Raw genomic sequence first — 18,148 nt, forward strand, 5'->3', positions numbered from 1 at the left:
GAGAGAGAGAAAGAGGGAGAGACAGACACACACACACACACACACACACAGAGGGAGAGAGAGAGAGAGAGAGAGAGAGAGAAAGAGGGAGAGACACACACACACACACACAGAGAGAGAGAGAGAGAGAGAGAGAGAGAAAGAGGGAGAGACAGACAGACACACACACAGAGAGAGAGAGAGAGAGAGAGAGAGAGAAAGAGGGAGAGACAGACAGACACACACACACACACAGAGAGAGAGAGAGAGAGAGAGAGAGAGAGAAAGAGGGAGAGACAGACAGACACACACACACACAGAGAGAGAGAGAGAGCGAGAGAGAGAGAGAGAGAAAGAGGGAGAGACAGACACACACACACAGAGAGAGAGAGAGAGAGAGAGAGAAAGAGGGAGAGACAGACACACACACACAGAGAGAGAGAGAGAGAGAGAGAGAGAGAGAGAGAGAGAAAGAGGGAGAGACAGACAGACACACACACACACACACACACACACACACAGAGAGAGAGAGAGAGAGAGAGAGAGAGAGAGAGAGAGAGAGAGAGAGAGAGAGAAAGAGGGAGAGACAGACACACACACACACACTTCAGAGTGTCTCCTCAATCCCACTTTTCTTTGAGGTCAGAACAGGAGTGGCCGGGGTTGTGGTGGTAAAAGCTTTCAATGCTCAATCTCTGTCTAATCATCGATGATGGTGCATAGTCCTTGATTGCAGAATCCAACAACACAGCCATTATCAGTCGCTTGCCTCGCCGTGGAGGGTGAAATCAGAGCGATTCACATCTCGACCTCATCTCAGCCTCTACCAATGATACAGTATATCAGAGGAGGCTGGTGGAGGTAGACAGCAGAGGACGGGCTCATTGTAATGCATGGAACGTAGTGAGGTTTCATACACACATGGCTGATACCATTGCTCATTCCATTCCATGCATTACAATGAGCCCGTCCTCTGCTGTCTACCTCCACCAGCCTCCTCTGATATACTGTATCATTGGTAGAGGCTGAGATGAGGTCGAGATGTGATTTTTTCCCCCTTTTTTTTCTCGTTTATTTAAAAGGGACAATGGACAATCATTGACTCTCCCTGAATTAGCTAGGTAGCTAAATTGCATCAGTAGTCCCTGGGCAGGTACTCAGTAACAATTGTTTAGAGATGTTGTGTTGTTCGAGTTCCGTTTCATGGGCGATGTCGGAGGCGGCAAATATAGCCTAGATCCTTTTGGCTTTATCAAATAACATGACCGTCACCACTGCAAAACCTCTCCAACAACACTGTAGACAGCTTTGTCATTGGAGAGCAACAATCGATGCTGTCTCATTGTCGGCAGCAGTGATTCAGCACTGTCAGCTGCAAGGACTTCAGGTATGGTCTGATAGAATAAACTCTTTCAGTAATTTCTGCAAGTGAGTGCAAGATAGCAACCCCCAGCCAGGGAGACAGAGCTGAGCAGCAGATGTTTTGTTTGCCCAGAGTGCAGGTTAGCATCATAGAACACCATTAGCACAATGTTTTATTAGTTATAGGCCTTGGAAGGTGCTTGAGAATATATCATTTGATTTGATTCTAAAATGCCATGCAATCTGAGGATTATACACAATCTTCACTGTATTGTAGTTTGTATTTGTCTTATTAATAAATATCATTACCTGTACAGTGTGTTATGACATTCAGCTAAAATGTACTATAAATTCCAAATAAAATTGGAATGTATGGTGTTCTTCAACTGAACTCCTGTTCAAATCTCAAACTCAATTTGTCAAAAAAAGTGAAAATAGTGCCATCTACTGCTAACTCAACAGATCAGACCTGAAACAGCAAAGAATCAATTCTGTTTGACCTGCGGCGTATTCCATCAACATCGGTACAGGACAATCCAGCCTTGTGTTGATAAGTCTTGTGAGTCTTACCAAAATAAGCCTGGATTTTCCTTTATATATATATATATATATATATATATATATATATATATATATATTCTTATTCAGTCAATGGTTACATCAAACGACTGCCAATAGACGATTCACAAATAGGTAATTTATTTTTGATTTGGCTGTTGGTGAGGAGATGTTTCCCACCAGAAACTCAGCCATGCTGATACACCTCAGCAGCACTATAGGCAAACACGTTCCAAACCATGACGTAACTAGAGATAACCAGACAGGTGTAATACCATGCATATGGAACAAGTGCTCCAAGAACAGTATGCAATGAACAGCATATTAGTGTCAATTAACATCACATTATTCCCAATGGAAGACACTACCCACTGTCTGCAGATAGAAGGACATTTACATATTAGCTCATTGTTTTTGCTGTTGCTGTGTTTAACCCATTATACCCTCGTGTATTGCACACAAGATAGTATCTCAGCAATACAGATTTGGATTTTCCAATTGGAGAGGGTCTTAAAATTATGATAATTCCTCAAATGTGAAGCCCTTTGTTGACAGTGACAAAGAAACATTGAGCTTTTGCTGTGGCTACACAGGGAACACAGGGAAATGATTCCTGGAATATTAAGATAATTGTTTATTGTTGCTGTCACTATGGAGACCAAACAATTCACCCTGCACTGTAAATGGATGAAGGATTTAGTGGCTGGCGGTTACTACAACAGCACAAGCCAAGCAGGACAGACATCTCCATCTCCACAAGGCAGACTTTGAAAACATGGGTTTCAGCTGCTGGTTAAAGTGGAATAGATAGATGATTTGGCCATTTATAATAGAGGCATCATAGAACTCTTTCTCAATTACAAATGTAAATAAATTAACATGCTAGTACAAAATATATACAATGTCTTCATAAAATAAATAATATCTTTTGCAAGAGAGAGAGAATGAGTTTGAAAGTTCTTGAAAGTTATGTCAGACCGAACGATCGCAAGAACTGCTAAGACAGTACTGTTGAAAAAGGAACACTCACAAAATGAACATGAGAAAAACAACAGGGAAAAAACAAGCTGTTGAAAAAAGACCCGACATTTTTATACACTGTATAAATATGTTTTGTGCATGCAATTAGCAAAGCCTTTGTTGTGGTTGACATAGAAACAAGCTGAGAGCTTCTCCTTTGTACAATTCCATTTGTGCTTGCCTCCCTCGCTCCGCTCCTATCCGTCTGCGGATGAATCAGATGAATCAGGCTTCATGATCTCATAGGTAATCAGGTACTCTGGGTAGGCCTGGAGAAGAGATGAGAGGAGAGAGAAACCAGGGAGGTGACCCACTTATTCCAGCCAATATCAATCGCTAGGCAATCATATGAACAAGCATCACTCTCATACACACAGTAGATATTGATGCAAAAATGTAATGAAATTCTTCAAAGAACCCTTAGAATTCTACAGTCTCTTGAATGGTGTGAAACAACCCAAAGCAGAACTAATAATAAATAAATTGAATCAATCCAGAGCCAACGCAACGACAGCTGGAACCCAAACATGCCCACTAGTACCTGTTCTCCTCTGTAGATGACGTACTCGGCCAGAGCTAGACCGTTGACACTGGGCCGGCCCGTGACAGAGTGGTGGCCGGGCGGGGAGTGGGCCATCTTCATGGCACTGAACTGTAGGAAGGACTTGCCCAGGGTCACTCTACAGAACAGCAGGTGCCTGGAGAGAGACACAGACAATCACAGACAATCGTAAAAGCTCATTTGACGCCAGGAAGTTGGGACCTCCCCTCTCAACAAGCCAGTTTACAGTATGCTCAATTCCATGATGTAAGCAAGCCTCTCTAAGCTGATCCTCTACATCAGGTCATAAGGACTACATAATTGTGACATCACTCTCTTAAATTCTTGTGGGTGTACTTTATTATCAGTTCAACTACTGTATGTAAATGGCTAAGTTGAATTAGTGACTTGTACTTCAGCAGCAACTGTATCTAATAGTTGCAGGGTGGGGGGGGTTCCTGGTTTACCTTTGGCACACGTAGCAGGACCTGTCTTTGTGCAGAGGGCACCCTGTCCCTCCTCCGATCCCATACACATACTGGTTACTCTTGGATGAGTTCTCCGCAAAGTAGATCCCTGCTCCAAACATGCCTCCGATGTAAGCGTGCCTCTCGTCAAAACCCTTGTGGATGATGGCGTTGACAAACGGAGAACCTGTCGAACAGATTAAGATCCGGTAAACAAGCCATATTTGAAGGGGGGATTCGTTTCAAGATAGTCTTCTAAATTGGCATGGAGGTTCTTTGTTGCATACAAAAAAAAAGCATGTAGGGTTGATAAATTATCCTTCTTTAAGGTATATACAGTATATAAAGGACAAAGGGGATAAGGCCTATAGAAACAGGCTCTCAGGGTTGTATTGTTGGAGGTTATAAGTTCTGGTTATAAGAGTAGAGGAGGTGGACAGTCTCATTATAATACAATGAGGAGTGAGAATTGGTGGTATCAAACACGTTCCATGCATTACAATAAGCCCATCCTCCGTTTCTACCTCCACCAGCCTCCCCTGGTCCTGAGGGACATTATTCACAGTTGTAACCATGAGTCATGCTGAGCCCAGACTAGTGCAGACTGCTGTAACTCTTCGTAGACTCTTCCTGATCTGGGAGGCAGAAATAGGAGGACGGGCTTCGGTACAATTCCCCATTCCATTCCAAGCGTTACAATGACCTCATCCTCCGATTTCTACCTCCACCAGCCTCCCCTGGAGTGGACAGGCGGTCTTACCATGGAACAACATCCTCTCATTTGAATGGTTGTGATTCTCCTCAGACACCTCGTTCCTCCGATGGGTGTACCTCTCCCAAAGCTTCTTGTTACACACTTTCTGGATCTGCAGTTCAAGAGCATAAAGGGAGCAAAATGAACAAGAATCTCAAACAAACTAATCTTCATTTGACAGACAGTGTCAATTATGACAGACATTTGACAGACACTGTCAAATGTAGCTGACCAGGTGACTAATGTTGACTAATGACTTCTCATTAGCTGGACTCACGCAATGATTGCATTCAGTGTGCTGGAGAAATTGGAACCAGACGTGGACACTTAGACAAATATACCTTTACAATGTTGTATCTGTTGAAAACCCCTCCAGCATGGCCTCCGTCTCTGTGCTCTCTGACTGTACTCTGCATCTGGTAACAGACAAACCAAACAACAATTCCATTTTGGAAAATCAAAACACGATGATCCATCTGATGTGAGGCCCTGGAACGTTAAGATAAGTCATTGGTTGTACTTTACCTCCTCGTCCACAGACTGAAACTCCTTGTCGTCCGATGCTAGGTCTATCAGTACGGTCCCGCTGTTTGCTGTGTTCAATGTCAGATAAGGGTTCAAACCTGCACACACAAGGACATGAGAACAAACAAACTCTTATACTCATCTGCGCTTTGAGGGCCACGGCCCACGTTACATAACAACACTTTGGAACAGCTAATGACATTTAGCATGCATTTGATGTTTAGCGAACCCATGTCTTACCAATGGCGGCATGGGCTATTTTTGTATTTTATCATGGCGTACATACTTTGAGGTCCACTAATAAGTCTCTCCACTCCTTTGATGATCTTGTGTCTGTGTCCGTAGGCGTTGATGCCGATGTCCTTCAGCTCCTTGTGGCCCATCTCCACCAGAACATCCAGGGTTATCTTCCAAAAACACAACAAACACTGATCTCACTATTTATCTCTGAAAATACTTCATACTAAGCAAGATAATGAAGATATCTATGAACCAAAAACCTAACAAGATCTACATTGTAATTCAGAGGCTATTTTTAATCCACTTGAAGATGGTTGAAAATAAGTAAATACAAATTAAGTGTGTTGGGGAGGCTGGTGGAGGGAGAAACTGGAGGACGGACCCATTGTAATGCATGCAATAGAATGAGGGATGGTATCAAACACATTCCATGCATTACAATGACTCCGTCCTCCGACTTCTACCTCCACCGGCCTCCCCTGGATGCAGGCTCCTTGTGGTTGTAAAGTACAGGCGATAATGATAGTGCGGGTGTTCCGCTGACCTGCTCTCTGTCAAATATTTCCAGTAGAGGTTCCAGGGCCAGGTTGTTGAGGAACTGGCTGATGCTCAGGTCCAGCCCTGTAATTACAAACAGTGAGAGAGAGAGAGAAAGAGAGAGAGAGAGAGAAAGAGAGAGAGACCTATTATGAGAGTTATTCAAAGTGTGCTCACAGAGTTACTGCCACACACCACTCAAGCCTACAGTACGTCGCATGAGCTGTCGGCAACTTCTGGGTGAGTGAAGGCATAACGAGTAGTTCATTTGTTACCATGTTGGACATCCGTTTACCGTAGGTCATTTTGAATTCTCAGGGGAGAGCTGAACAAAAGCAGTAATGCGGGAACTGACTTAGACAATGACCAATAATTCCTCCCAACTAAAAACCCTCCGATACCGATTATTATACAATAACGCTCTGAAAATGTGTGCTTCTGGGAGACTCGCCTTCCTCTTTCTTGTCCGTGCCCAGCACTCCTTCAGCCCCTGGGGGACCTGCCAGGAGGGCAGGCAGCTCGGGGAAAGTGGAGGAGGAGGTGGAGGCGGAGGAGGAGGTGTGCTGGCTGTCCAGACCGCTGGAGGAGGACGAGGAGGAGGACGAGGAGGAAGAGAGGGGGGGCGTGGGGCTGGAGGAGAGGGTGGGAGGGGCGGGGATCAACGCTACGGGGGCTGCCGCCACGCTGATGACCTGTGGTTTGTAGCAGCCTGGCAGGGCCGAGGGAGGCATGGCGGCCATCAACAAGGCACGGACGTCATCCGCCTGGAGACAGAGGGGGTGGGGAGGGGGAGAGAAAGACAGAGAATGAGAGAGAAAACCATGGTTTTGAATCAAAGTACACATACATTACACATACAGTACACATACGGTACACATACAGTACACATACGGTACACATACAGTACACATACGTGCACAGGCCCAAGAAGAGGTTGCAATAGCAATCGGTGCCAACACGTGATTAAACGCAACGTAGTCTACAGTATAACAACACGGATGAATAGGGCTACATGCCTCAACATGAACAAACCCGTGACATGCATACATTCATGTTGCAATGTACTGCGAGAGTGCTTTCCGGGCATTTCTGTGATAAGAGGCAGGTCCTCTTCCATTGAGAGAGAGGTCTCGACCCTCATGGAAATTGGACTGCGAAAGTAAAAGTGAGAGCATTGAGATACATTAAATCCCCTTCACAAAGGTAATACGAATTTCCAAAAGACCTAGGTGGTATTCAACATGCAACTTCACAACATTATGGAGCACACAATCTACAGAGTCGATCTATAAGGTAATGCATGGTGTGTTATGCATTTAATGGATTTGAATGTATACAAGAGCATCAGGCATGACAAGCAGGTGGCTATCTATGGGGGAGCCCCTCCACCCTACAACAGTCCCATGTTTGGGAGGGGGGCGGCGTGAACACAGAGAGGAGAGAGAGTGTGTGGTTGGCTGGATGGATGGATAGATGGAGTGGATACCGTGACGAGGTCCAGCGGTGATTGGCCTTCCTGGTTGCGGAGGGCGGGGTCGGCCCCGTGCGCCAGCAGCAGAGCGCACAGCTGGGTCCTCCCTTTCTGGGCGGCCTCGTGCAGCGGGGTGAACGCCCACTTGTCTGTGGCGTTGACGCATGCGTCGTACTTGATGAGCAAAGCGGCCACATCCACATGCTGCAGAAATGAGAAGACAACGGGACTCTGCTTGGCTTGACTTGGGGGTTCCTTTCCTGGTTCTGTTGCTTTTGTGTATCTCAGATAGATAAGACCTGGAGAACACCTTGGCCTCACTCATATCACCTCTCTCCCTCTCCCTCTCTCTCTCTCTCTCTCTCTCTCCCTCTCCCTCTCCCTCTGTCTCTGTCTCTGTCTCTGTCTTTGTCTCTGTCTCTGTCTCCGTCTCTGCCAGCCAATTCAACCTCCCCTGCCCCTCTGGTTTGAGAATGAATAGTGAAGCAGAACGCCCGACATGTCTGACGGGCGTAGACAACAACAGAGAAAGAAAAACATCTTTACGGGAGAGAAAGGCTTAAACTGCTCTCCACGAAATGTGGATGTCCTACAAGGTTGAACGAGGTTGAGTCGCCTCAGACGAGTATACTTCAAATACAATCCTGCAAAATATGTGCTCTCTAGCCCTTTGCGAATTTGCATGGCGTTGTCCAAACAAAGCCCTCATGTGTGTAGAGGGCGGAGCGAACCAGGCGCCGAAGCAGGATGATGAGCTCCTCCATCTCTCAAGGGCTTCTGGAGAGAGACGGGCTGATCAAAGCAATCTAGTGGCCTTTTGTGTCCGACTGTCTTGTGTGCGCGCGAGAGAACGACGAGTGCTAATCATTTTGTTCAAATAGACATGCTTCAGCCACCGCCTCATCACTGACCGCAAACCATGCTTACTTCTTCTGAGAAGAAGCTTTTTGAAGAAGGAAGAAAAGAGGCTATTTAGCTTCTATCGTGATACGATGGGACACTACATCACTGAAAGCAATTCATGGTTACATTATTGAAGAGGCTTTTTTTCAGATCACTTTAGCCTTTTTTCTACACAAGAGGGATGTCTATGACAAAAGAGACTTGGTGAGGGTTTGGTATTCTAACCCTTAGACTCTGTACATACGTATATATGTATGCCTGGGAACTGTGTGTATCGTGTCTGCTTTTGTGCTAGTGTTTCAGAAACATTGACCCTTCATGTGTACATTCAACAGACACCTGTAGAGTGAAACTTGTACTTGTAGTACAGCGGTCTGGGAGTGTGTATGTGTGTCTTTGTGTGCAGGGGGATCAGGAGTGTAGTATGTAGTGTGCATATTAAGTGTGACGATGAGGAGTGTAGTATGTACAGTGTGATTGGGACTCCTGAGCCCATAGGAAGCAGTGTTCAAATACCCCCTACATGCACTGTCGAATTACTAGCTTTTTCGATACCGTAGCTGGTCAATATTGGGTATTTGAGGAGACAGTCACATGTGTTGACAAGTCAGAGGTCGCAAGTTTGAGACTCGGTCGGAGCAACTCGAATTGCGGGGCTACTGTTTGTCAACAACTTGACGTCCGTTTCATATGGTATGAATGCATGGATTGAGACTCACCCCGTAGGAGGCGGCGTTGTGCAGGGGGATGAGACCCCCCTTGTCCTGGGAGTTGACCTCAGCCCCGTGCTGCAGCAGGTACTCTGCCACCTCCAGGTTGTTGTAACCAGCTGATATAAACCAACACACAACCAGGTAAGAAACGCTAGCTTCAATTAGCATTGAATTTCATTTTTGTGGATGGATGTGATATGATTTTGAAGCTTCTAGGCCAGGGCTCTCTTGCAGACAAAAAAAAGGCATACAGTAGGTGACCCTACATAGTTGTTGCCCAATGCCCTGACCTGCTAGGTGCAGGGGGGTAGAGTGGCGCCCTTGGTTGTCCCTGCAGTTGACGTTGTCCGGGCCGCAGAGCTTCATGACCCGTCCCAGGCAGCCGTTCTTGGCTGCGTCCAGCATGGCAGGGTCCCCTCTCAGCAGGTCCTGGATGTCCATGTCTCCCTCCTTCGCCAGGTCCAGGGGGGTGTTGCCATCACGGTTCTTCTTGGCTGGGTCTGCGCCGTGCTGGGGGGAGGGGGGGGAGGGGTGACACAGGGGAGTGGTTGGACTAGACTCCAGGTCATTGACATGAGTGTGCCGGCTGTGTGGATGTGATTTCCGGAGGGTGAAACACAGGCATTGTGAGAACTTTACACTACATATGTTCTGCTGCAGATGAAGCGTCTGGTTGTGAAGGGACCTCAAAACTCTTGCATTATGAAAAAGTGAATGTGATGTCATAACTGGCAGCCCAATATTCATTGACTGACTCTGTACCTGCAGCAGCAGTTTGCAGATCTCGTATTTGCCCTTGATAGCAGCCTCGTGGAGAGGGGTGAACTTCCACAGGTCTGCAACGTTGACCACCGCCCCATGGATGACCAGCAGCTCTGCCACCTCATAGTGGCCGTAGGAACAGGCATTGTGGAGGGGCACCAGGCCACTACAGGGCACAGAGAGAGAGAGAGAGAGAGAGAGAGAGAGAGAGAGAATTAGACAGAAAGATAATTCAACTGTAAATATGTGACAACTAACCAGGGTCCACCATTTTAACCGTTAATAAAATTAAGGAAACTGGTTTCTTTGACGACGAGACGAGGACATCAATATAAACGTCAACAACACAAACGACAGAAGCATCTGAGGACCAGGACAGATGGGGGGGGGGCCTCACCCTTTGTCTTTGGCGTGGACGTCCGCCCCGTGTTGCAGGAGGTACTCTACCATGGACACACGGTTGTACCCCGCCGCAAAGTGGAGAGGGGTGGACTGACGGCCCTCCATGTCCCTGCAGTTCACATTCTGCAGCGTGCACAGCTTCTGGGGTCACACAGACGATAACAACAGATGGTAATGTGACCGTAAACCCCTTCTGTAGTCTGACATTAGCAGTGAGAGGGACAGAAATGCAGTGCGTAGGGCAGGGGAGGCTGGTGGAGACATCAGAGGACAGGCTCGTTGTAATGCGTGAAACCAAACGGTTTGATAGAATTCCTTATTCCGTCCCATGCATTACAATGAGCCCGTCCTCCAATTTCTACTGCCACCAGGCACCATAGTTTATTGATGGCAGAAATGCATTGAAACTCTTATTGCTTACCTTGACCATCTCCAAATCTCCGGATTTTGAGGCTTCAAGCAACTGCCGGTCGATGTCAGGGTTGCCGATCAAAACTCCCTCTGCAAGAGATGAAACAAGTCATCCAGAACTGGGAACCACACAGGGGAGGCTGGTGGAGGTCAAAATCAGAGGACGGGTTAATTGTAAATGCATGGAATGGAATGAGGAATGCGTGTTTGATACCATTCCTTATTCCATTCCGTGCATTAAAATATGCCCGTCCTCCGATTTCAACCTCTACCAGCCTCCCCTGGATCCACACTACTTCAATCCAACAAGTAACCCGTTCCAAACTTATGTGAATACAGTTCCTCCAATCATTTGATTTTTCGTTTTTGTCATAATCTTATGCTTGCTTATGTGAGCGGATAACTAGCCGTGGCTATTCCCATGGCCCCTAGCTGTTCCTCCATACCTTGCAGTATCTCCCGCACTCTCTCGTTGCCCACCTGGAAGGGAGATAGGCCCTGCAGGGACATGATGAGGGGGTCGCAGCCCGAGCTCAGGAGCAGCCGACACGACTGGAGATGGCTGCAGTGAGCCGCACGGTGGAGGGCTGTCTGGCCTAGGTTATCCAGGGCATTGACCTGCACGCACGCACGCACACACACACACACACACACACACACACACACACACGCACCCCTAAATTACCTAGTTCCTTACTCTACTAAGTACTTAGTAGATTAGATAAGTAGTAATAGTAGATAACTGTATGATAACCCCTATTATGTGAAATGAAAACCCCCTGCCCTTACCTTTGCCTCATGCCTCACCAACACCTCGATGACATCATTGTGGGACTTTTCAGAAGCCAGGTGTAAGGGCGTCAAAAAGCTGTGACAAAGGACATAAGTGTTTGCGCCGTCGGAGCGAAATCAACGTTTGCTTCGCGCCACACCCAGGTGAATTTGACTTATCGCTAATGATTCGATTATCTTTTAAGTGGCAGATAATTCTTTATTTAATAAAGGTTACAGAACTCACTCTTTAGTCTTCTCGTTCACGTTGGCCCCTTTCCTCAGCAGTAGTTCACACACCTGTTTTCTTTTGGGGTAGGGAGAGGTTGAAGCGCAGTGCTGGCAAAATAACACAGTTAATAAAGGGTTAAAAGGCTTTCACAGTAAAGCAGAGGAACAACGGGTCCCACATTATATCCCTTATTGTCTCTTGTGTAAAACCACAAAAGGTTGAACTCCATTACTCTGTCATTACAAAGCAATTACACTCTTTACTCACTCCTTTACATCAACTAATGTATCCTCAATGCATCCTTCAAGGTGAACCTCCCTCTGATAAATGATGCTTACCAAAGCGGTTTCGTGAGTCAGGGGATGTTTGAAGGTTACGGTCTCTAGCGTGAGATGTTTCTTGATACGGGCGACGTCGGCTTCACATGCTGCATGGAGCAGGGCGTGACCTCTGAACTCATCTGGAACAGACACGGGATGTTCAGCTCATTCAACATACCCCAAGTAACATCTTATCCATTCATGCATTCAGGTCAATTGAGAACATATTCTCATTTATTGTTGTCTTTATTTGCACTTGACACTACGGACCTCATTGTCTCTTAGCTTGTTTTATAGCATTTTCGCTTTTTAATTGTCTAGTGTGTAATATTTGTGATATGTTATATGTGTATATGTCTGTGAATATGTGAATATGTTTTCTGTTTTTGCACCTTTTCATTGTATAGGCAACTGTATAAGAACAATAAAGTCTATTCTATTCTATTCTATTTACATAGGAACTAGGAAGGTCACAGCTAGGGGGAAACACTGCTTACATGCGAGGCGTTCTTTGAGTTGTGGAGTAGGGGACAGGTCGATGGCACTCTGGTTGTGACAGTTGAGGAAGGTGGGGTCGGCTCCGTAGCTGAGCAGGAGAGAACACACGTCCACGCGGTTCTTAGACGCAGCCTCGTGGAGAGGGGTGAAGTGCCACAGGTCCATGGCGTTCACGCAGGCACCATGCTACCAGGCAGGAGAGGCACCAGGTTAACATGGCGTACACACACACACACACACACACACACACACACACATAAACACACAGGAAAGTGTGTGGAAACCTTGGTTTGCACTTGAACATGGCACAAACAGAGGGAAAACATAGAGTGTGAGAGTGTGGCCACTCGTGCTTGCCTCATGCATACCTTTACTAGTTGCTCAGTGACTTCATAGTGTCCATAGGAACAGGCATTGTGAAGAGGCACCAGATCACTGAAATGTTACAGAGGGTCAAAGGTCATGACATAGACGGCACAGGATGAGGATATACCAACGTACAGTGTCAATGGGGCAGTATAGAAGTGCTGAGCTCACACACCTGGTCCAACACGCACACACACACACACACACACACACACACACACACACACAGACACACACACAGACACACACACACACACACACAGACACACACAGACACACACGCAGACTCGCAGACACACAAACAGATACACAAACAGATACACACACAGACACACACACAGACAGACACAGCCCTGTCTCACCCTTTGTCCTTAGCCTGTACGTCAGCACCATGACGCAACAGCAGCTGTACTGTCTTCACGCGGTTATAGCCTGCAGCCAGATGCAGAGGGGTGGACTGAAACACACACACCACACAAGGACAATATTAAATGATTTGTTTGTTTAGCAAACACATTCTTAAAACAATGGCGTCTTGTCTTTTTAAGGGCTATGTGAAAATGTCAATTCCAAACAAGGTTTTTGAATAGATGCTTTACAAATATGTTATAAGCAAACATGCCATAAAAAGGGGAGCACAAGGTGTGCCACATTTTCCCAAGCCCCTATGAGGGTCATCTGTCTTTTCTCTATTTCTGGAGGATTTAGAATCTCTGTAAGATTTCTAAGGTTTAGAAGATGATGTGAATGACCTTTCTCCCATCACTGGCGTGACAGTTGACGTTCAGTGGTGTCAGCAGGGACATCAGCTTCTCTTCGTTCCCACTCCTGCCATGGGATAAGATATCTTAATGGTGGTCACTTAAAATGTGTATATAAAGATAGATAGATAGATAGATAGATAGATAGATAGATAGATAGATAGATAGATAGATAGATAGATAGATAGATAGATAGATAGATAGATAGATAGATAGATGGATAGATGGATAGATGGATAGATACTGCACCTTGCACTTTCAAGCAGCTCATCTCTTCTATATTCACCTGTTTGAGATTGTGGGAAAACACATTAGATCAGGTGATTTCACAAAAGAACGTATAACGTTTAACTATAACTGTCATAGTGACATGCTCTGTACACATCCAAGGTAAATTTCAAGAATGAAATAGAAAGCTATTTCTCTGGTTTGAGTAAGCTGTTGCAGAGCAGTGAGTGTCTGTCAACCAGAGTGTTCTCAGGGTACCCTGTTCCCAGGCCCAGAATAGACGCAGTGAGCAGCGAGCGAGCAGAATAATTGAATCATGCGATGTCTTGTTAGAGAATGTGGGATTGCTGTGAGTGCATGTCAGAGAACACGGTGTCTCTGCCACTGACCCGTCAGTACTGCTTTAGTGGACGGGTCCTCTGCCAGGTCCAGTGCTGTTCTGCCGTCTGTGTTGCGAATTGTCGGTTCTGCGCCATGCTGCAGCAGCACTACAACAACAACAACAACAATCGCCCAATTCATCATTTACAAACCCTCATTAAACACGAAACACATGTGGCCTGGGGTGGTCCAGCACCATGGTCTACAGTGCACACATATGCCCATGTTGGCATGGGTTCGAATCCGGCCCATGCCCTGCTTGACATGCCTTCTCTCCCTTCTTCTCCTTACTTTCCTTCATCTTCGTCTTCACTATATCTGTCCAATAAAATGAACATGAAACACATACAGTAGCAAGTGTGTAGTAGCAGTGTGCCTAAAGTCGCTCTTGACATACACAAAAGTGGGCCTAAAATATAGAGGGCATCACCTTTTGCCCTGCGGTTAAGATGTGACCAATAAGGGAATAGGTACTGTGCTTCATTATAATGCATATTCCCTAAGGGGACAACTATGTATTCCCAGGGGCATAGTACAGCAGGGGTGGATACCATTCCTCATTCCATTCCATGCATTACATCAATCCCGTCCTCCGATTTCTCTCTCCACCAGCCTCCACTGTAGTCCAGTGTAAATCCCATCCTACCTATGCAGACATCAATCTTCCCCTTGATGGCGGCCTCGTGCAGGGGCGTGTAGTTCCAGTTGTCCCTAGAGTTGGCATCAGCCCCGTGATTCAGAAGCAGGTTGACCACCTCGGCGTGGCCAAAGGAGCAGGCGTTGTGGAGGGATATGAGACCCCCGTCGTCCCTGGCGTGGACGTTGGCACCGTTCTGTAAGAGGTAGTCAGCCACATCCCTACGGCCGAACCCTGAGCAGGGGAGAGGGGGCTGCATTATTAGCAGATAGACACACCTAACTCAGCACATCTCACTGAGATGACTCATGCATATGATAGTGGTTTTTGGTTTTGGTCATTTTCATATTTGACAGGTAGGCCTACTGTCATTCAAAGAGCAGTAATGAATAGAATGTAATGTAATAGTAGATATTATATTGTATTAAAAGATATCTGTGAATATGAATACATTGTGTTTGAATGAACATGACAGTGGGTATTTATAATGCGGAGGCACACAGGCGCCTTTGTGTCTGCATTACACTGTTCCCATAATAAACCAATGTGAAACGTTCCTTCCATGGATCTACGCAACATTGTGTTGCTGTCCGTTCGAAAGGTGTGATACAATGTAGCGATGATGTTATTATTATTACCTGTGCCTAGCGACAACGTGGACTTACCTGCGGCGAAATGCAGTGGGGTGGATTTCCTGCCCGCTGTGTCTCGGCTGTTTACATTCACCGGGTTGACGAGCTTCCTCACGCGCTCCACGTCTCCGGTTCTGCAGGCCTCGAACAACTCCCTGCCAGGCTCACCGGACCCCCGTTTCTCCACTCCCGGGGAAACAGCACCCCCCAAGCCCGACACCCCTGAGCACCGTCGGGCTGTGGTGGGGTCGGCAGGGTAAAGTTTGGAATGTGCGTACGCGGATCCCCAAAGCCGTGCCACCGAGGCCATGGAAAAGAGTGCCCGTTCGATTTCACCACATATAATTAATTGCAAAACAATAATCACATAGACGCACGCTGTGTTTCCCGATCGATCACTATGGCTGTCAAATCATCCTTGGAAACGGGCAGGATGAGCTGACAAATTAGAGTAGGCTATTCCAGCCTACTGCAATTATCCTTCTGTATTCAGCTTGAGGCTGCTGCTGTCATGTTGCAAAAAACGTCACCTGCCAAAATATCGAGTACCGAACGTCATTACTACAGCAAAACATTGATTACGTAATGCAATGAGAGTCACACAACGGGTTGTTGAGATGTCCTACCTGCACGCCCAAAATGGACTGAGGTATCTCAGCACGTCACGTGGTTGGATGCTGCAAATTCAGCCCTGTTGCTATAGCATCGCCGCTGGTAGGCGCGGTCGAGATTGGTGACTATTTTTCATTTTTTTCTTTCCCAAAAAGCAGCATGTAATGTAACTGAATGTATTAATTAAATTGTATATTATTCCAAAAAATCCTAAACAAATCATATTGGCATATTATTGACAATAGGAATTTACACAGTACAGTAAATGTGTCACTAGGTGGTGCTAATGCCCAGTTTTCATCAGTGAAAGGCCTATTATCATATAAAGGGATAACCTACAATAAGACCAGATCAATATTTATATTATATATTATTATATATTATATTTATATACTCACTGATGGAGTATATTCATCTATGTCTTCCCCTCCCATATTCCCGTTATCTCGTGTTTCTAATCCATTCAATACTGCAAAAAACAATGCTTCAATGTTATCCATTATCCAGCACAAATGTTTTGGAAATGCATAGAAATCTCGCATGGCTTCCTATAGAAAATAGATTACAATCCAGTCTTCTGATCTTCTTCAGGAATGTCATAAATGACAATAAACCACAGTACTTTTCTGACCAAGTAGTGTATGTCAGAAATGAAAATACCTATCTGACCAAACAGGCCATTTCAGGATATCTCTTACCACCCGAGACCTAGGACAAATCTACTCAAATCTACTGTAATTTACAGAGCCATTACAGGATGGAACTCTTTACCCATGTTAGTAAAGGCATGTTAGTAAAACTAATTCAAGATGCACTTTCAAGAAAACAATAAAAGAGCACTTAATACAATTATCTCTGAATGAACAGTAGATGATTTATCTTGTTTGCTGATCTGTTATTTCATTTATTTATTTTTTGTATTCCTTTATTTTGTTATTATGATGTATGTATGTATACAATGTTTACAATGGTCTGTATGTATATAATGTTGCCAATTGTCCAAATATGATTTCTGTGTTGGACCCCAGGAAGACTAGCTAATGTCTGTTGATTTAAGAGATTATAAGCATTCATAAGGATCACAAACCACAACTATATGATATTTCCTCACTGTCTCGCATGCATTGCTAATACTTGCCATAAATCGTACAACTTAACTGTCCTTTCTGCCCAATGGTTTACCTCCACTTTCTCCCAAGTCTACTAGGGCATTTCTGCTTTATTGGGATAGAGACAGTAGAAATTGAGAGGAAGGATGGGTGAGAGAGAGGAGGTATGACATGCAGGATATGTCGATGGTCGGATTCGAACCAGAAACCTTGCGATTATGCAGTATGCGCAATAGTGTTCTACACTACTAAGCGCCCCCCAAGTCTATTTATAACAGCAGGTTTGACCTTGGACCTTGTATAAAAATGGTGATGTATCATTGACACAGGCTCCATTTCAACCGGTCGTGGACAGCGGAGCACTGTGAGGTCTATAACAGGTCATTGAACTTGACATTGAACATGTCTAGTTGTGCCATCCGGTTCCCACGATGTGACATTGAATCACTATTGGGTCTTCAATGTCTTATCAGGAGATGAAACTCAATGACTCTGATGACATAAACTCACTTCTCTATAGTCAGAGGCTTATGTAATATGTCTAGGCGGTAGAAATGTTGAGATACTTGAGCTTGGGGAACACATTGGGACAGTTTCACAGACAAGGCTTAAGCCTAATCTGAGACTAAAAAGTATCTTCAATGGAGATTTTACATTACGGTTTGTGAAACCGGCCCATTATGTAATTCTCCACTGGATGTCTCCAGACTGAAGCATGTAGATATTTATTGCCTCTGTTAGGCTCAGGCTGACTGCCAGATCAAACAATGTGGAGTCCTTAGAGCAGCAAATGTGAGTCCCGGACTTGTTCTCCGTCTGACCTCCTAATATACAACATCTAATATTGTGTTAGAAGTATATACAGTTATGAGACATGTACAGTTAAGATAGCTATGTACAGTATGGTATGTACAGATGTACAAGTAGTAGTTATATCAAAGGAGGTATGTGCAATG

General features: G+C 45.4%; 2 protein-coding genes across 2 annotated transcripts in view; both read right to left on the bottom strand.

Annotated features, from left to right (window-relative positions):
• Positions 1-18,148, bottom strand: part of rbp4 (retinol binding protein 4, plasma) — a 170,468-nt gene that overhangs the window by 139,588 nt on the left and 12,732 nt on the right. The window lies entirely within an intron of this gene.
• LOC308167289 (poly [ADP-ribose] polymerase tankyrase-2-like) lies at positions 3,095-15,781 on the bottom strand (the record flags this gene model as incomplete). Its single annotated transcript, XM_080541682.1, has 27 exons — positions 3,095-3,188; positions 3,461-3,617; positions 3,928-4,114; positions 4,688-4,793; positions 5,023-5,097; positions 5,207-5,304; positions 5,493-5,613; positions 5,991-6,067; positions 6,435-6,747; positions 7,470-7,658; positions 9,077-9,186; positions 9,361-9,580; positions 9,833-9,998; positions 10,230-10,375; positions 10,656-10,735; positions 11,092-11,263; positions 11,435-11,513; positions 11,664-11,755; positions 11,987-12,108; positions 12,466-12,652; positions 12,835-12,901; positions 13,195-13,289; positions 13,585-13,660; positions 13,843-13,879; positions 14,211-14,309; positions 14,849-15,073; positions 15,505-15,781. 27 exons carry the CDS (start codon positions 15,779-15,781, stop codon positions 3,117-3,119), a joined length of 3,645 nt encoding a protein of 1,214 aa, XP_080397808.1. The 3' UTR covers positions 3,095-3,116.

This window comes from Nansenia antarctica, assembly GCF_963989245.1.
Source record: "Nansenia antarctica genome assembly, chromosome: 11".
Lineage (NCBI taxonomy): Eukaryota > Metazoa > Chordata > Actinopteri > Argentiniformes > Microstomatidae > Nansenia > Nansenia antarctica.